Below are 17,834 nucleotides of genomic sequence, written 5' to 3'. Positions count from 1 at the left end.
GACATAATGGAACCTGCAAGGATTTTATTAGGTAAAACGCCAGTGAGAAAATGGAATTCACAGGGGCACTGGGGTGTAAAGGGGAAGCTGTAATGTTACACTGTTAAGTCTGACCTGGAAATGGAGGGAAAGTAAAAGAGGTAGGAACATTCTAGGCTGCTGGGTAGTGCCAGGCCACTGGGGGTCCTCATTAGAGGAGCTGTGTCTCACAGGTCTGCTCTATCTGTGCTGCACCTTAACGTGGACTGTGAGCAACAGTGGGAAACATGGCCTTGATGGAATGTGATTCAAGGCCCACAGCTAATTAATCAGCCTGTTTGGAAGCTCTGACACGTGTGTGCTGGTGGAAGCTGAATGAAACTAGAGATAGGAACACACTATGCTCTCCTACAGGATCAAACTAGATTTCCCCAACCTTCCTTTGCTATTTGTTTAATTACTAGGTAATTTGGAGCAGTGTGGGCCTGGTTATGTCAGAGCCCCACAGTAATTCTATTTGTGGAAGAAAGGTGATTTCTAAAAAGGATGTTACACAGAATAATTAGCAGGCACCCAACTAGTTGATGGTGCAAATACAGCAATATAGGTATTTAAGTGTGGGTGTAGTCCTAATAAGATGGCAGTTCACTTAATGAATACATATTCTAAAAGAAAAAAATACAGAAATAAGCAACTTGATACAAATATTCCAGTAAGTAAATAAAAACCAACTTTAAACTTGAAATGGATTATATACTTAGCAAATCCCACACATTTGAGTAAACTATAATATTTGTTTTGCGGGGGGGGGGGGGTTCTGGTTGTGGGGCCTGAACTCTGGGCCTGTGCACTGTCCCTCAGCTCTTCAGCTCAAGGCTAGCGCTCTACCACTTGAGCCACAGCCCCACTTCCGGCTTTTTTCTTTTTGCTTATGTGGTGCTGAGGAATCGAACCCAGGGCCTCAGGCATGCAAGGCAAGCGCTCTACCACTGAGCCACCTTCCCAGCCCCTGTAATATTTTATAGTGATATGTAGAATAATCTTAAGATGAGTGATGTTGAGAGACAATGTTTAGCAAGATTCTTCCTGGAAATTTTGTGAACAGTGTCTCTCATGGCTTTAGACCTAGACTTTTAGACTAACTTTTCAATAATATTTAGAAAGGCTTTGGAAAAATTAAAAAATGCCTCTCTCCATAGCAGAATCCAATGAAACAGGTTTATTGCTTACTGTAATGAAGATGTCTTGCACTGGGATAAAGGTTGGGCAGGTATGCTAGTCAGGTCTTGATGCTGTCACAAAATACCTGGCCAAAACAACAAAAAGACTTGTTAGCTCAGGGTCTCAGTGCATGGAATCTGGCTCTGGTTCCACTGCTTCTGGGCCATGGTAAGTCAAAACACTGTGGCCAAAGAGCATGGTGGAGCAAAATTTCTCACCTCATCCATGGCCAGAATACAGACAAGAGGGAACTTCAAACATGTCATATCTTCTATGAGGACTCCAGTAACCTACTTCCTATATTCACTATCTCTCAGTAACATCATCAAATTGACTCCAATATATGATGGATCCATTGATTAGGGCAAAGCCCTCATGATCCAATCACCTCAATGACTCATCATCTGAGGACCAAGACTTCTAACACTTGAGCCTTGGAGGGAAATCATATCCAAACCACACTAGCAGATATAGCTGCACCTCATCAGAAATACTTGACTTGTTTAGGTATAGGTTCTCCAAGGCTCCATGTATTAAAGTCCTGGTCATCAGCACCGAGACACCAATAGGAAGAGATGGGACTTGTTGAAAATATCAAAACCCTACCCTATCCTTTTTTCTTTTCGTAATGACTCCCTCCTCCACACATTGGCACTATGTACTTGCAACAAGCCCCAAAGCAAAAGGCCAAGTGATCATGGCCCAAACCACCAAAAACCAACTTTTACCCTCCCTCTGGCTTTGAAGCTTCATCTAGGAAGCCAGCATGAGTGGCCTAGAAATTGCCTTGAAGCTGATGCTGGCTTTGAACTAAAAATCCCCCTGTGTCTACCTCCCTAGATCTAGGATTACAGAAATAACCCTTTTTAAAAGTTGATTTATCTCCAGTATTTGTTACCCAAGTAGAAAGATGATAAAGACAAGCTATAACATAGTTGTGTTTTTCTTTAAATCTGTAACAGAAATCTCATGCAAAGCATGTATGTGGGATCTCTGACACTGCCAGTTGCAAGAAATTAACACAAAAATGAACATCAAGCTTTGCTGTTGTTGGTTGTAGGGCTTGAACTCTAGGCCTGGGCATTGTCTCTCAGCTCTTCAGCTCAAGGAGAGTGTTCTACTTGAGCCACAGCATCACTTCGTTTTCTGGTGGTTAACTGGAGTAAGAGTCTCAGGGACTTTCCTGCCCACGCTGGCTCTGAAAAGTGATCCTCAGATCTCAGCCTCCTGAGTAGCTAGGATTACAGGCGTGGGCCACTGGTGCCTGGCGAACATCAAGCTTTCTGATGAATACTAAATAAGTTACATACCTCTGACCTAGGAATCTTATTTCCCACATTAGCACTCAGACAGACTAACTTGTAAATATAGTACCTTTCATATTCTTCAGTTCTTAACAGCTACAAAATGAAATGAAATCCCTAATAAATATGCCATCTGAGGAACATTAAGATTAGCAAAATACAGTGGAGTACACTGTAACAATAACTTTTGTATGTTGGATAGATTTTATTCAGATCTTTTCCTTACTCTTAAATGCCTCTTAACTAAAGCATTCTAATTTTCACTTCTAAAATGTCTTCTTTGATTAGTCACTTACCTTTAATTTCCAGCTATTTATTAAGAAAATTGGCAAGGCATTTGTCTGTGTTTTAGTAAGTATGAAAGCATTTATTTATATCCAATGAACATGGAAATAATTATGGACAGCTGTAGAGTACAGCTTACTTTCGAAATCCTAGTTGCAGATGTCTGCTGATTTTTAGTTCTATTTTTAATTACACCACTGTGTAACTTCTAATTTTTGCCTAAGATTCTTCAAATACATTCAAGAGAAACCAAATGAATGTGAATAAGAGTAGGTTTACATTTCTAATGGCGGATAAAAGGAAACTGGTTTTTAAGATGATCCTGTGTACCAAGTGTTTACTTGAAGTAGAAGACAAAACATTATGGAGCTAATTAGTGGTGCCAACGCAGATTTGGGAGAGAAAACAGTTTATACTGCACATCTTGCCATCTCTTTTTCTAGTAAGGGCAAGGGATGGGGGGACTGATAAATTGAACAGCTGTTCAACTTTCCAGGAAGTATCCATGAAAAATGCCCCCAAATGTCAATCAAGTTGATTGTTATCTATTGTTTCCTACTGCATGGTAATCAAAATATTTTAGTCTTTAGACTATTTTAAGTGTTTTTTTTTTAAGATAAAGACTATATACTGGCCCAAAGAAAATCTCAACTTGTGAAGACAAATCAAGATTACCTTCAATTATCACAATACCTACTACAGCTAAAAATGAGCAATTAGAGAACCTTAGAATTTTTTAAGTATTTCTAAATAAACCATGAATCAAAGGGCTTAAAGGTAGACATTAAAGAGCAAGAACACTATACTTCCAAAATATACAATCAGAGAACTTTAACTAATTAGAAACCTTGGAGTTAAATGAATTTAACTTAAAAAGCCCAGGGTGTGTGTGTGTGTGTGTGTGTGTGTGTGTGTGTGTGTGTGTGTGTGTGTGTGTGTGTGTGTGTGTGTGTGTGTGTGTGTGTGTGTGTGTGTGTGTGTGTGTGTGTGTGTGTGTGTGTGTGTGTGTGTGTTAGAAACCTTGGAGTTAAATGAATTTAACTTAAAAAGCCCAGGGTGTGTGTGTGTGTGTGTGTGTGTGTGTGTGTGTGTGTGTGTGTGTGTGTGTGTGTGTGTGTGTGTGTGTGTGTGTGTGTGTGTGTGTGTGTGTGTGTGTGTGTGTGTGTGTGTGTGTATGAGAACACTCAGTAAAGAGAACTAGTGAACAAAACAAAATCCCAAGTAAAAATCAATGACTCAAGGCCAAAACTTTGGTTTATTTTCCTAGATAGGTTAATGTATGAAATCAATTATTTGTAATATGCCAGCAAGAACTAGTTAGCAATTTAAAATAATCGAATTAACAAAGGAATGCTACCAATAACTGGAAATTATATGATTAAAAAATTAGTGAAGAGTTTAGTGCTACTTAATGATGCAGAATGACTTGACGTGTGAGTTAACGTAACCTACTGGCTAAGAAAACTGTTTCACAGAAATTTCACCGAAATGACTTCTCCCTCCATTCAGCATTCAGGGTGATTCCAATCACAACCCAAAGCACTTTTCTGAGCTTGACAAAGTGAATTTTTAAGGATAACCAGAAAACATATAAAAAGATTAAGTCAATTTATAAAAGTGTAGAATAAAGAACGTTTTAACCAGGTTATCAAAATGAGCCATAAAATCAGGTGGTATACTAGCTAATTATGATTGGTGAAATTGAGTTCCTTGTGAACGTAGTACTATTCTCCTGGAGGATGGCCAGGGATGATTCTTAGGGAGATTCACCCTTTCATTTTGGACTGGTACAGTGGCTCACACCTACAAATTCAAGATATTGAGCTGAGAACAGGATTTCAGTGAGACCTCACTTCAATAAAAAGGTTGAGTGTGGTGGTTCACACCACTAATCCCAATTACATGGCAGGTCTGGGTAGGAGGATAGTATCCAGGCAGGCATAAGACACAATATTGGAAAAACAGCTGGCAGAAAGGCTTAAGTATTCTAGCACATGCCTAGCATTGTGAGAGGGCCCAAACTAAAACCACAGAACTACCAAAATAAAGTTGGAAGAAATATCAATTATGCAGAAAATTTACTCAGATTGGTAAACCATGATGTATTTTTCTATGAATAACATAAATGTGATGTTGTTTGATATGTATGAAATAGGCTCTTCAAATTTGAAGGACTCTTTAAAATATTTTTCCCCACTCCTGAGGGCCTGGGCAGCCCCTGAGGTTCTTTTTGCAAGGCTAGCAGTTTTCCATTTGAGCCACAGTGCCACTTTCAGCCTTTTCTATTTATGTGGTACTGAAGGATTGAACCCAGGGCTTCATGCATGCTAGGCAGGGCCCATTTAAAACATTTCTGAGTACATCACTAAATTAAGCCCTTAAAGTACAACTTTTTTCAACTCACACCTTGTTCTAAATAGCATGTCCAAGGACAGGTAATATAAATGTTATGGGTAGTTTTCACTCTTTAACAACAGGCCAAAATTATTTTTGTTTAACCTATTACTGAAAAAATAAGTTTTGTCAATACAAAAACTAACATAGCTGATACTTTTTATTGTACATCTTCAAAATATATAGTATGCATTTTACACTGAGGACGTATCTCCAATTGTACCAGTCACATCAGACTCAATGCAGCTGAGTCTCCACTACAAGATATTGGCGTGCATATTTCCATTTCTGGCACCCATATTTATATACTGCCTGGATTCTCCATTCTATCAGTCCAAGATAGTCCCCTAACAGAACTAACTCATTACCTATCATTAAACTGATGCCAGCTCTATATCTAGCACTCGATAAATAGCAATGAAAATAGCTGATACAGAGAATCCTGTTTATCCTGTCTTCATCAGACTCTGTATCTCTTTCACACACACACACACACACACACACACACACACACACACACACACACACACACACACACACACAATCCTGTTTATCCTGTCTTCATCAGGCTCTGTATCTCTCACACACACACACACACACACACACACACACACACACACACACACAAAATCAATTCAGCTGAAACACACACAAATCAACCGGTACACTAACAGCCCTTTCCATCCACCTCTCAGAACTAAAGACATGCATACAGGTGCAGTGCACGTGCACACATAGGCATTCACTCAAATACCTGGACTAGAGGCTTCAGAAAGTCCATTGGGCAATGCATTGCAACGAACAGAAATAAACAAGTCATGACAAAGGAAAACTTAAACTTAGTAAATATACTGAGTTTTTTAAAAAGCGAAGTAAAATATCATGTAATGATCAGAGAAGCCTATTACCAGAAAAAGGTAAAAATGAACTTTTTACTTAATAATCTGAATAATAACTTGAACTAACCCTGTATTATAGTACCATTTTCAATATTTTTTAAACAGTTCTGGGGCTTAGATTCAAGGCCTAATGAGTGATAGCAAGTGCTCTATCATTTGAGAAAAACTCCACTCCCTTTTTTGCAAGTCTTGAGGGCATAGAGATAATTTCATACACAGCGTAACATCTGAAAGAATGCAAGGCATCAGGTATTACCATTTTATACAGTATGCATTAAAATGGCATTTTTAATAATATTTATTTTACAAAAAATAATTTACAGTCAGGTTTATAATTTTAGTACAAAACCCTATTTAGTAAATTACTGTTACATAGAATTTTGTATAATTCGAAACATGTATTTACCCAGTGTAAATATTTTAACAACTGAATAGTATTTAAGATGCACTATAGACTAGTGCTTTTTCTCTTCTTTGGTCTGAGGTGAGTTCAGCCTCCTCACTTTCTCCTTTTTTTCTTTTTCTTTTTATGGTCACTTTGGTAACCACTGGAGTCACTGCCATGGAAGACAGGGTCCTGATCTTGGTACTTTTTCTTCTTCTTTTTCTTCATCTTTGGCTCTTCCTCCTGGAGGGTCTCCATATTACAACTAATCTGTACATCTTCTGCCTCTTCCTTCACAGTGGAATGTGCAGAATCTGCTAGCTCTGAGGTGCTACCATCTGCTTCATGTGTTTCCAGATCTTTCTTCTTTTTCTTTTTCTTCTTTGAAATTTTTTCAATAGTTTCCTCAGTTCTGGTTTCTGCCATTTCTTCAGAAACTTTAGAACACTTGGATTGCAAACTGTAAGTTAAAAGTTAAAAGTAATTAACAGCAGTAGACAAAAATAAAGGAACACGATTAAGAATAACTTGAAATGCTAAAATTTTCCACATGACAGCAGTATAAGATATATAACTACTGTAACATTTTAAATATTCTATTCTGTTCTCCTTCAGTCAACTGAAATGTCTATGGGCTTTTATGTTAATCTCAATGTTAAATCTAACATTTAATGTACTTCTAACTTAAATTGTTACTTCTACTACTTAAATGTATCTCTCCAGAAGTTAAAACACAGCTTCTAAATTTTGGTTTGACTCAGGAAATTTTGGGCCACTTAATATTAGGCCCAGGCTTACCAGCTATATAAGGAACATTTGATAAAGAAACAAAACAATGAAGTCTCCCATCTCTTCTTTCAAACTGTATTTCAAATATGTTGAACTGACCTAGTCATATTTAGTTTTCCTCGAATACAAAATACTCCAGCAGCATCTGAGTCTAGACGAAAAACTTCAAATTCAAGTTCATCACCCACATTTATCTCCAGGGTTTGCCACTGCTCAGAAGACATCTGCTCAGGCTTAGGGATGGAGGCATTAAAACATCTGTGTACTAAACAGCCAATATGGCTAGATGATACTTTATTAACTGTACCCTGTAAAGAAAAGAAAAAAAAAAGATTGAGAAAAGACTCAAGTTAAAAGATGAATGAATCCCCCCCCAAAAAAAGATGAATGAAATCTTCTAAGCTTCAAAATGATCTTCAAAAGAAAACATTCAGATTATAAATTGTAAGTATATTATATATATATGTATATTTTAAATTATAAGGTATACGTTAATGTGGGAAAGTTCACCTTAATTCCAACTTACCATGTTATACCAAATGTAACATAACTCTAGATGACTGCAGAGTTTCAAACTTTATTAGAGCTACTGTAAGTCAACTGTGTATCTGGATAAGAAGCAGTAATCAATCGGGTCAGACCTGCTTCACACAAAACTTTCGCCACACTTCAAGATTCCCTAGTGAAGAAGTTACTAACTGCACTGAAACCAGGCAGCAAACACTCTGATACAGGTGAAAAGAACCTCAAGGCAGGAGGCCTGGGCCTTTTTAACTGGAGTCCACATTACACTAGAAACAGATTCCTCTTCAAAGCTCAAAATGCATTTTTTAATGATTCAATTTAACATGATAGAAGCAGTCCTATTAGTCTTATTAGAAGAGAGTTCACCTTTTATAGGCAAATCTCTAGCATGGCCTCTAGCTAAATCATAAGAACATTAAAACAAAAATGTAAGTGGTATGTGACTTTTTTGCTTTAGGATCAAACTTTTCTTTAAAAACACAAAAGCCTCTTCCAAATTAATATGTACAAAGTACATGCATGAAAACCTTATTTTTTTAAATTTGCATTTTCTTTAGAGTTGTAAATAATGTGACACATACACAATGAATTTAACATTAGCAATCTTTCACATTTGTGACAGAGTAAAACTTCCTTGATCTGTCATGATGGTGTTGGTGTTCCAGTGCTAGTTTCTGCATGGTTTGATAAACTATGAATGTCCACAGAATGCATATTATTCAACAATCAAAAAAGTGAAGTAACAACTCTGAAAAAAGAAACCCACAGAGGGGTCCTAAGTGCTAATCTGAAAATGATGCTAATCATTTGAGATTATGAAAGAGGCAAAACTATAAAGATCAGAAATTACTAGAGAACGGTAAGATTAGTATATTGGGGAGAAAGACAAGGAATAGATTTGGAGCACAGGGGATTCTAGGGCAGTAAATCATTCTGTACGACACTAAATAGAAGCCACTCTACATTTGTGAGAATGAACACAACCAACTGACCTCTCACATAAACTACAGATGGTCAAGATGGCAGCTGAGACACCAAACTACAGCACAAAAACTAAGGAAATCAGTGATCTTGTCTACTTTTAGTATAACAAAATGAAAAGATGCATTGAAGAAGGCAGGTAACTGAAAGCTGCCTCCAACCTTGTATAGGGAGAGTTAAAAATTAAGCCCAAGCCGGGTGCCGGTGGCTCACACCTATAATCCTAGCTACTCAGGAGGCTGAGATCTGAGGATTGCGGTTCAAAGCCAGCCTAGGCAGGAAAGTCCATGAAACTCTTATCTCCAATAAACCACCAGAAAGCCAGAAGTGGCGCTGTGGCTCAAGTGGTAAAGCACTAGCACTGAGCTCAAGAGCTGAGGGACAGGGTTCAGGCCCAGAGCTCAAGTCCCGTGAGGTTTATACCTGAAACACAATAGCAGGCCTGCCATGGTGAAGCTCAATGAAAGACAAACCCCAGAGCCCTGACTCCTGGTTATCACTTGGAGGTCTGGCTGCTGGGCCACAAATCCACCTCAGCCACAGGAAGGCCACAGAAGCAGAAGCCTTGGTCCTAATCCAAGATTATACTGGTCTTGCTGAGCTATTGACTGAGAGTCTTAACACAGCTTTGTGGCCACAATGACACTAGTCAGGTTGGTCCATGCACAGGGAGTGTACTCAAGCAGAGTAGAATTCTACAGTGTCTAACCACAGCCCTGTTATTGTGTGTCAGGTATCTGGGCCTATCCTAGCTCCAGGGATAGGCTTGTAAAGTCATATTTCCTTCTAGGCACTCGACCGTTTCTTTCTGAACAACATACCAACAAAAAATTGGGGACAAATCTGAACAACACACCAACAGCAGATCTGAATCTGGTGATGAAATAACAGACAGGACCACAAGTTCAGAGAATATAAGTACCATGTTTAAGATAGTTGAAAAGAAAGGTACAATGGAGCCAGATTAGGAGACTTGTCAATGTGCAGATAGTAACACATGCCAACAAGCTTCAACAGCTTACAGGAAACCATGACTTCACCTACTTCATGATGGCAGAAACTACATGCAGTCCTTAGTGTGAAGGAACTCTTAAATAGCTCTTTTAAGGTAACTCAATGAAATTGAAGAAACAAGAGAAATGTTTACAACAACCCAGAAACTCTTGAGCTGAAAACCATGCAGCAAAATTTAAAATATGCTAGAAGGCATCAGTAGCAGAAAAGACCTAAGACTTAGTAAGCTTAAAAAAAAAAAAAAAAAAAAAAAAAAAAGAGGGGGTTGGGAAGATGGCTCAGTGGTAGAGTGCTTGCCTTGCATGCATGAAGCCCTGGGTTCGATTCCTCAGTACCACATAAGCAGAAAAAGCCAGAAGTGGCGCTATGGCTCGAGTGGTAGAGCACTAGCCTTGAGTTGAAGAGGTGAGGGACAGTGCCCAGGCCCAGAGTTCAGACCCCATGACCGGCCAAAAAAAAAAAAAAAAAAAGAAGCGATTTGAAATACACAGTTGCTAGAGAAAAATGAAAAGGAAGGAATACTAGGACAGGATTAACAAAGATAATATTCAGGTTCTTGAATTTTAAGAAGGACTTGATAATGTCAAAGAAGTAGAAAGCTCATTCAAAGAAATACGAACGAAATTTTCCAAACTTAGAAAAAGGTAAAAATATACATGCACAGAAAAGTCAAGGGTCGGCAATTAGATTACCTCAAGCAAGTATACCCCAAGCCACCTCGTAATCAAGGCTTCATAAGTGAAAGAGAAAATTCTCAAAGTTCCAAGAGAAACACATCTAGGGGTACCCTCTATCTGATGGCAGATTTCCCAGAGAAACCGTACAGGCCAGGAAAGAGTAACATGAGATTTTCACAGCACTGAAGATTTGAAAAAAAATCCATTAACTGAGAATGCAGTTACCAGAAAAAAGAGAAGTTATTAATTTCCTTTAGAAATAAAGGAATGATAAAGATTAACCCAAATGAAAGCTGAAAGAATGTAACTCTAAACAGTCCTATTCTGAAATGCCAAATTGGGTATGATGGCTCTCACACTTATAATTTGAGCTACAGCAATTAGGCAAAAGAAAGAAATAAAGGGGATTCAAACTGGAAAGAAGTCGCTGCAGATAACAAGATCTTATAGAAACTCAAAAATACTCTACCAAAAAAAATTAGAATTCAGCAAAATTATTACTATAACCAAACCAGTAGCATCATTCTATGCCAACAAAAAAGCCAAAAAAATCAATCCCATCTATGCCAACAAGTTATCTCAAAAAAGAAGTCAAAGAACCAATCCCATTTACAACAGCTGAGGAAACAAACTCAAGACATGAAAAAACTCAAGGCACTCCCAAGTTCATGGACTGCAAGAATTAGTATAGTTAAAATGACCATATCTAAAAAGCAATCTGCAGATTCAATGTAATACCTATCAAAATACCAGCACAATGACATTCTTCACAAACTAGGAAAAAACCCCCACAAATTTATAGAGGACAAGATCCTGAATAGACAATCTTCAGCAAACAGAGCAAACAGATCAAAGGACAGAAGAGAGAGCAGAATTAAACATACATTAAAGAAAGGACACCCTCTCCAATGAATGTTTCTGGGAAAGCTGGATATTCTCACGAAGGACACTGAAACTTGTCCCCTATTATGACCTGTAGAAAAATCAACTCAAAATGAATCAAAGCTGCAATGCAATACTGAAACTACAAGAAAACTTAGAAGAACATTTCAAGATACTGATAAGAGAAATTATTTTTTTGGCTAGCTCCCAAAGCACAAGAAATAAAAGCAAAAATGGATAAATGGGTCACATAAAGCCAAAAGGCTTTAGTACAACAAAGGAAACAATGGACAGAGTGAAGCAACATAGATGGGAGAAATATCTGCCAGCTATTTAGTTGACAAACATTAATTCTTGAACATATAAACAACTCAAAATACTCAAAAACGAAGCCCCAACAGAGACATGAAAATTAAAACTACAATGAGATACCATCTTATTGGCATCAGAATGGGTATAATTAAGAAAAAATTTAACAACAAAAATAATACATGTTGGCATGGCTGTAAGAAAAAGTAATTCTTATACACTGTAAGTAGAAATGTAAATTAGCAGTCACTATAGAAAAGAATATAGAAGTTCCTAAAAAAAAAAATCAAGACAGAACATTTAATCAGCAATTCTATTCCTGGTTATGTATTCAAAAGAAACAAACAACAGAATATTTGCATGGCCATGTTTAGTTTGGTTTTATCACAATAGTTAAGATATAGAATCAGCCTAGAGACCCATCAACATGCTAATAAAGACAACATGTACACATGTACACAGTGGACCATTATTCATTGTTAGATATGCCTCAGGGTATCAGGGTGCCATGTAGAAATAAGCACACCAATTTGAAAGGAACTTGGCAGTTTACTTCTGCAGAAGAGTGTGCCATCAGCCAAGATTTCACAAGGAAACAGAGCAGGAGGCTGCTCCCTTTTATCCTTAATGCAGCGGAGACCCTGCCCCTCTGCTAGGATTGGTCCGATATCTGCAACAGGATGTTTTAATTAACAGGAACAGAATGTAACTAAAATTCAATGCACTTGTAATACGATGTCTTAAAGAGTAGCAGGAATAAGATGTAAAATTTAATCAAGGACTAAAGTAGGAACTTTTCAGGAAAATAACACTCATAAGATTAACAGAAAGACCTACTTTGATGGAAAAGACTAACTTTTCTCAGTCACAGAGACGAATATTCTATTATTTGTGGCAGAATACATAGATCTGGAAGATGGCACATTCAGTGAAATAATTAAGACAGAGAGCAAGTATTGTTATGTTTTTTTCTCATAAGTATGTGTGTTGGGGGGGGGGGGCAACCTGAAAGTAGAATAAAAATTACTAGCAAGTGGAAAAGGTATTGATTGAGGGTAGAGCAGAAAGAGGAATGAATATAATCAATGCTTGGTGTAAGTATATATGGAAATACTATGAAGTCCCATTTATATAGACAATTGATATGTTACATTATTTAAAACTATTTTAATATGCTCTTATTAAACTACAGTATTCCACTGGGCGCCAGTGGGTCATACCTGTAATCCTAGCTACTCAGGAGGCTGAGATCTGAGGATTGCGGTTCCAAGCCAGTCAAAGGCTGTGAGACTCTTATCTCCAATAAACCACTCAGAAAACCAGAAGTGGCCCTGTGGCTCAAATGGTAGAGCGCTAGCCTTGAGCTGAAGAGGCAAGGGACAGTGCCCAGGTCTAGAGTTCAACCCTCATGATCGACAGAAAAAAAAACAAAAAAGAACAACTCCAGTATTCCATACATGATATTTTCTTTTAAATAATTTCTATTTACCACAATATTTGATTCCTAAGAAATAGGCAATCTTGGGGATCGAGGCCTGGCTTACCTAAGTAGAACACTAGTCAATGAGCAAAAGTCGTAGGTAATGAGTCTGAATTCTGGTCTCAGACAAAACAAGCAGACAATCAACATTTTCCAATTACAAAATTATGCAAAGAAAGGAAAAACATGATATACATACCATAAGTTTTTGCCCTGGTCCAGGGCAGAAAATGACAAAATCTGCTTCAATGTCAAGATGAATGTGTCCTTGATCATCATAAATATCTCCCAGCTCACCCACAACCTTGATGTTATCATATGCAATAGGAACACCTAAAAGGCTGTTAAAAAAACCATCTTTTTATTGTCTTCATTGATCAGATATTCTCTTCTAAGAGTTCAAAAAGTTCAATGCCAAAACCACAACAGCATATGCCTGCTCTTCTGGACTGGTCTAAGAGACTGTAGCAGTACCATGTACCAAAAGGTTACAATGTGTTGGCTACCTTAAGATTATTCAAGATAGCTGCTCAGAAAACAAAAGGCACAATTTTATACCAGCAACAAATTGACTCCTCTTCCTTGAATGACTGTCATGCTGTTGGAGAAATAATGTCTTGGCAAGTGTTTGTGTATTTCTGTTTGACCAAACATAATACTTTTCAACCATTACAGAAACATTAGGGTCAAAGGTGGAGTCCTCCCTCAATATTATAATCAATGATTTACCACAGAAAAGTCCCAATCTGCACCTGCTGCTAACAAATGGAAATGTGTAGGAATATAACTAGAGCATTAGAGAAGTGGCTCTGACACTTTAGTCCCCAAGTTTCAGAGGACAGCAGGAAACTACTTCAAAATGCTGATCATCAACTAAGGAGAAAGACCTGGTGACTTCCCTGCCATTCAAGGAAAAGCTGAAATCAACCTTCTAAATGCATATAAAAATGCCATCACTGTTCCTAATTTAATTTTATTGACTCTGTTTTAGTTTCACACACAAATCAAAGGCCACTGAAAACTGCATTCAAAGCAAAGAGTATTTCTATGAAATTATTTTGTTTCTAGCAGGATTCATATAGAATAAGAATTGGTGTCTAATAGATTTTATTTTGGTAAAATAGACAGGAGCCACAGGAGAACTGAAAAGACTACCAAGTTAGAAAAATTATAAACTCAAGGCACTTCCTGAGAAAGCACTTTTGAGTTGAAATGAAGGACAATTGATATTCTGTAAAAACAAAAGAAAACAAACTTGGGAATTTGTGTTAGTAGACCTATTTGTCACAAACACTGCAAAAGCCAAGAAAAGACAGTTCTGCACAATGACAAACTACCTTTGGCTCTGCATGACTTCTGAGTACAGGGACAGACGAGCTGGCACAGTCTTTTTAAAAATACATGTAAGTCAACACAAAGTCATCCTTGCATAGTTTTAACATATTTAAATTTCTTTGAGTGATATGTAAATTTAAGAGAAAATATCCATATAGCACTTTATAATTTACTGTTATCAGTGTAACCTGCCTACATCACTCCACATTTGTAACTGTACCAAATCCTTAGTATACAATACATATATAAATATAAACAACTGTGTGTTGGTGCTCAGCTGAATATACCAGATATGATTGTTTCTATTTTTTTAAGGGAGGAGCAGCATGAGGATGGAACACGGGGTCTGAGGCTTGCTAGGTCAGTGCCCGACAACCACGCCAGACACCCAGCAGGATACACTTGATTCTTAGAAATTTGTATCTGAAATTCCTTGGGGCTCACAGAATTACTGTAGGACAATCATGAAAACCTCAGGAAGTCTATTTATCACAGGTTTTACATTCTCTCTTCTGGGCCAAAGTCGTTTAGAGGAACGTTAAGAAATGTCTCTCCTCCCTTGTAATTTTGAAGCGTTTTCAAGTTCCCTTGAATACCTTAATAGAAGTGCACCAGGACTACAGGCTTACTAGTTAGGCTGAATACAGTTTCTGCTCCTATAAAAGACGGCAAGTGGTACTCCACCTCTAACCAAGTCTAAAACAAAAACAAAAACAAAAACGAGAACCCCGGGAAATTACCAGGGCCCCAACAATCCACGAGCTTCCCGTATGCTACCAAGACAACTGCTGTACAGATGTGTGCGTGCCATCTTCTACGGTTAGAGAAGGACAACTTAGCTAAGTAACTACAACACATTTTCACTGTCAGGTCAATGACCACAAACAAACAAACAAACCAACCCGGAAGGAGCTGAATGAAACGTTTTCTGCCTCCCACAATCCTGGGCCTCTCGGCTGTCCCGACAGTATTCCCACCTGCTGCACTCCCGGCCCAGGACATTTTACCTCCAAGTCCCTCCCTGTCCTTCCATGAAAGGGGTTCCCCGGGGGCCCGGCCGGGCCCAGGCGGAGGCTTTGGCGAGTGCGCGCTGGGCGAGGGGCCCCGGCCGGGCTTGGGGGGGCCGCCGCGGGGAGGGGGAAGGAAGGCGGGGAGGGGCCGCGGCCGGGCTCGGGGGGCCGCCGCGGGGAGGGGGAAGGCGGGGAGGGGGAAGGCGGGGAGGGGCAAGGCGACGGGCCGCGGTACCTCTCCGAGTAGCGCAGGAGCTCGGCGTCCAGCTGCTCCCGGATGCCCGTGCGCTTCCGGTGCAGGTAGCGCGGCGACAGGGCGACGTGCCGGCGGTGCGGCCCGGCCACCAGGCAGGAGTAGCGGCTGCCCACCAGCGCACTCGCAGCAGCGTAGGTCGGCAGCTCCAGGCAAGGCAGGACCCCGGCAGAGCCCACCACCCGCCCCTCCGAGGCCGCCTTCGGCCCGGGAGGCTCCGAACCACCAGCGGCCATGCGGCTACCTAGGTCTCTGCTGGCGCGCGCGACTGACGCAACGCAACCGCCTCGCCGTCGACGCCTACATTGTACGTCACATCCCTCTGCCACGCCTCCGGGATTTTACGCTCCTTTCCTTCGCTCGCATTAGACAAGTCTGGCCAGCAGGGGGCACCTCTCCTGCTCGGAGCCCGCGGGGCGTTCCTAGCCTATGCCAAACCAAAGAGGTTCTGGCAGGCCAAAAAGTGTCTCCGACCTCATTGCATTGACGAGGGTGACCATCTGGACCCTTCGCAGCAGCGACGTGGTTTAATAGAAGTCTGCACGCTTGGGCTGCACAGTAAGGCGTCAGAAATGTTTATAGCCTATATCTTCTCTTCTCCTGCAGCTCCCATTCCCCAGATGCAACGTGTGTGCACGAACCCACCGTCTGTCTCCCTCGCAGGGCAGCTTTTCTGCTCTTTCTGCAGCTGCTAAATCAGGAAATAGTCCCATTGCTTGCCCAACTGTCGTCATCCTCAGAGCTCTTACACATTAGCCCACGGTCCTGCCTGCCTGTAAGCCCATAGAAGAAACCAGGCTCCATTTGGACAACTATGTCTTCTGGGCTCAAACTGCTCTTGGAAGTGTATCTTGTTAGAACGCTCAAGCAACCTGACCTCTGAAATACTATGATGGTCCCTGTTTAAAGCTCCCATGTTTTTTAAATGATAAGCCAAACTTCTTAACCTCTGCAGGGCTCTACACTTCTACACGTACAGATCAAGTTCTCTCTCTCTCTCTCTCTCTCTCTCTCTCTCTCTCTCTCTCTCTCTCTCTCTCTCTCTCTCTCTCTCTCTCTCTCCCCCCCTTCTCCCTCTTTGTCCTTTCTCTTTCTCTTTTCCTTTCTCCTCTCCCCCTCCCTATCCTCTACTCTAGGACAGTTTATTCTACCAGGGAATAATTAGATACCTTCTCTCAAATACATGAATATACTCATGTCAGATTTTATATTAAATTTTACATTCTCTTCTCTGGCAGAGACTTTATTACTCCCTACCGTGTTTCAATGAATTAGTTGCCTGTATGTTTGTCACTGGCATCAAGCATTCAGTTTTAGGTTCATTTTATATTAGTTGGCCATTTGCTTGCCTGATCCATTGCAAGACAATAGTTAAATAGGAAGAAGAACATTATAAGAGCCAGAAAATTCAAGCTGAGAGACCCGGAAAGGATTGGGAGTTGGAATGCCTCCTTCTCTCAGAATGCTAAGAGTTTTCCTGGAAAGGTCAATCAGTCCTGGCTTAACAGGAACTCCAATTCCACCCTAAACTGTGTGGGAGCCCAAAGGTAGACTTAGTTTATGCAACTTATGTCAAACTTTGCAAGTATGGATTACACTTTACATTGAAAACGGTTCTAGATTGGCTTCAGGTGAAAACAATTTGTCCAAAAGGCAATTTAATAAAACAACAATGAACAAAAAAACAAGTAGATAGTTCTTTTTTTTTAAAAAAAAAAAGACTTTACTTGAAGGCAAATACCTTAGTAAGGATTTTAAACAAAAAAAAAATAATGTGACATACTGTTATGATGATTTTTGGTTTGTCTGTTTTTGTTGGTCGTGGGACTTGAACTCAGTCTGGGTGCTGAAGAGCTGAGGGGCTAGCACTTGAGCCACAGCACCACTTCCAGTTTTCTGGTGGTTTATTGGAGATAAGAGTCTCATGGACTTTCCTGCTTGGACTGGCTTTGAACCATGATCCTCAGATCTCAGCATCCTAAGTAGCTAGAATTACAGGCATGAGCCACAGGCACCCGGCCATTATGATGACTTTTAAAAACTCAGTTCCCTAAGCTTGTTTTCCTTGCTTGGCTGGCACTCTATTGCTTGAGCTACAACTCCAACCTGGCT

At 39.8% G+C, this 17,834-nt stretch overlaps 1 protein-coding gene across 1 annotated transcript; it reads right to left on the bottom strand.

The window, feature by feature from the left end:
- Positions 1-2,694: 2,694 nt before the first annotated feature.
- On the bottom strand, positions 2,695-15,972 carry Polr1f (RNA polymerase I subunit F). The gene is made up of 4 exons (XM_069996135.1): positions 15,705-15,972; positions 13,324-13,465; positions 7,356-7,564; positions 2,695-6,927 (listed from the first exon to the last, which is right to left on the bottom strand). Exons 1-4 carry the CDS (start codon positions 15,956-15,958, stop codon positions 6,582-6,584), a joined length of 951 nt encoding a protein of 316 aa, XP_069852236.1. The 5' UTR covers positions 15,959-15,972; the 3' UTR covers positions 2,695-6,581.
- Between the last annotated feature and the right edge of the window lie 1,862 nt (positions 15,973-17,834).

This window comes from Dipodomys merriami, unplaced genomic scaffold (genome assembly GCF_024711535.1).
Source record: "Dipodomys merriami isolate MVZ:Mamm:240054 unplaced genomic scaffold, mDipMer1.0.p SCAF_5, whole genome shotgun sequence".
In the NCBI taxonomy this organism is placed as follows: domain Eukaryota; kingdom Metazoa; phylum Chordata; class Mammalia; order Rodentia; family Heteromyidae; genus Dipodomys; species Dipodomys merriami.
Note: the sequence above shows the minus strand (reverse complement) of the source record. Positions and strands in the feature narration are given on the sequence as shown.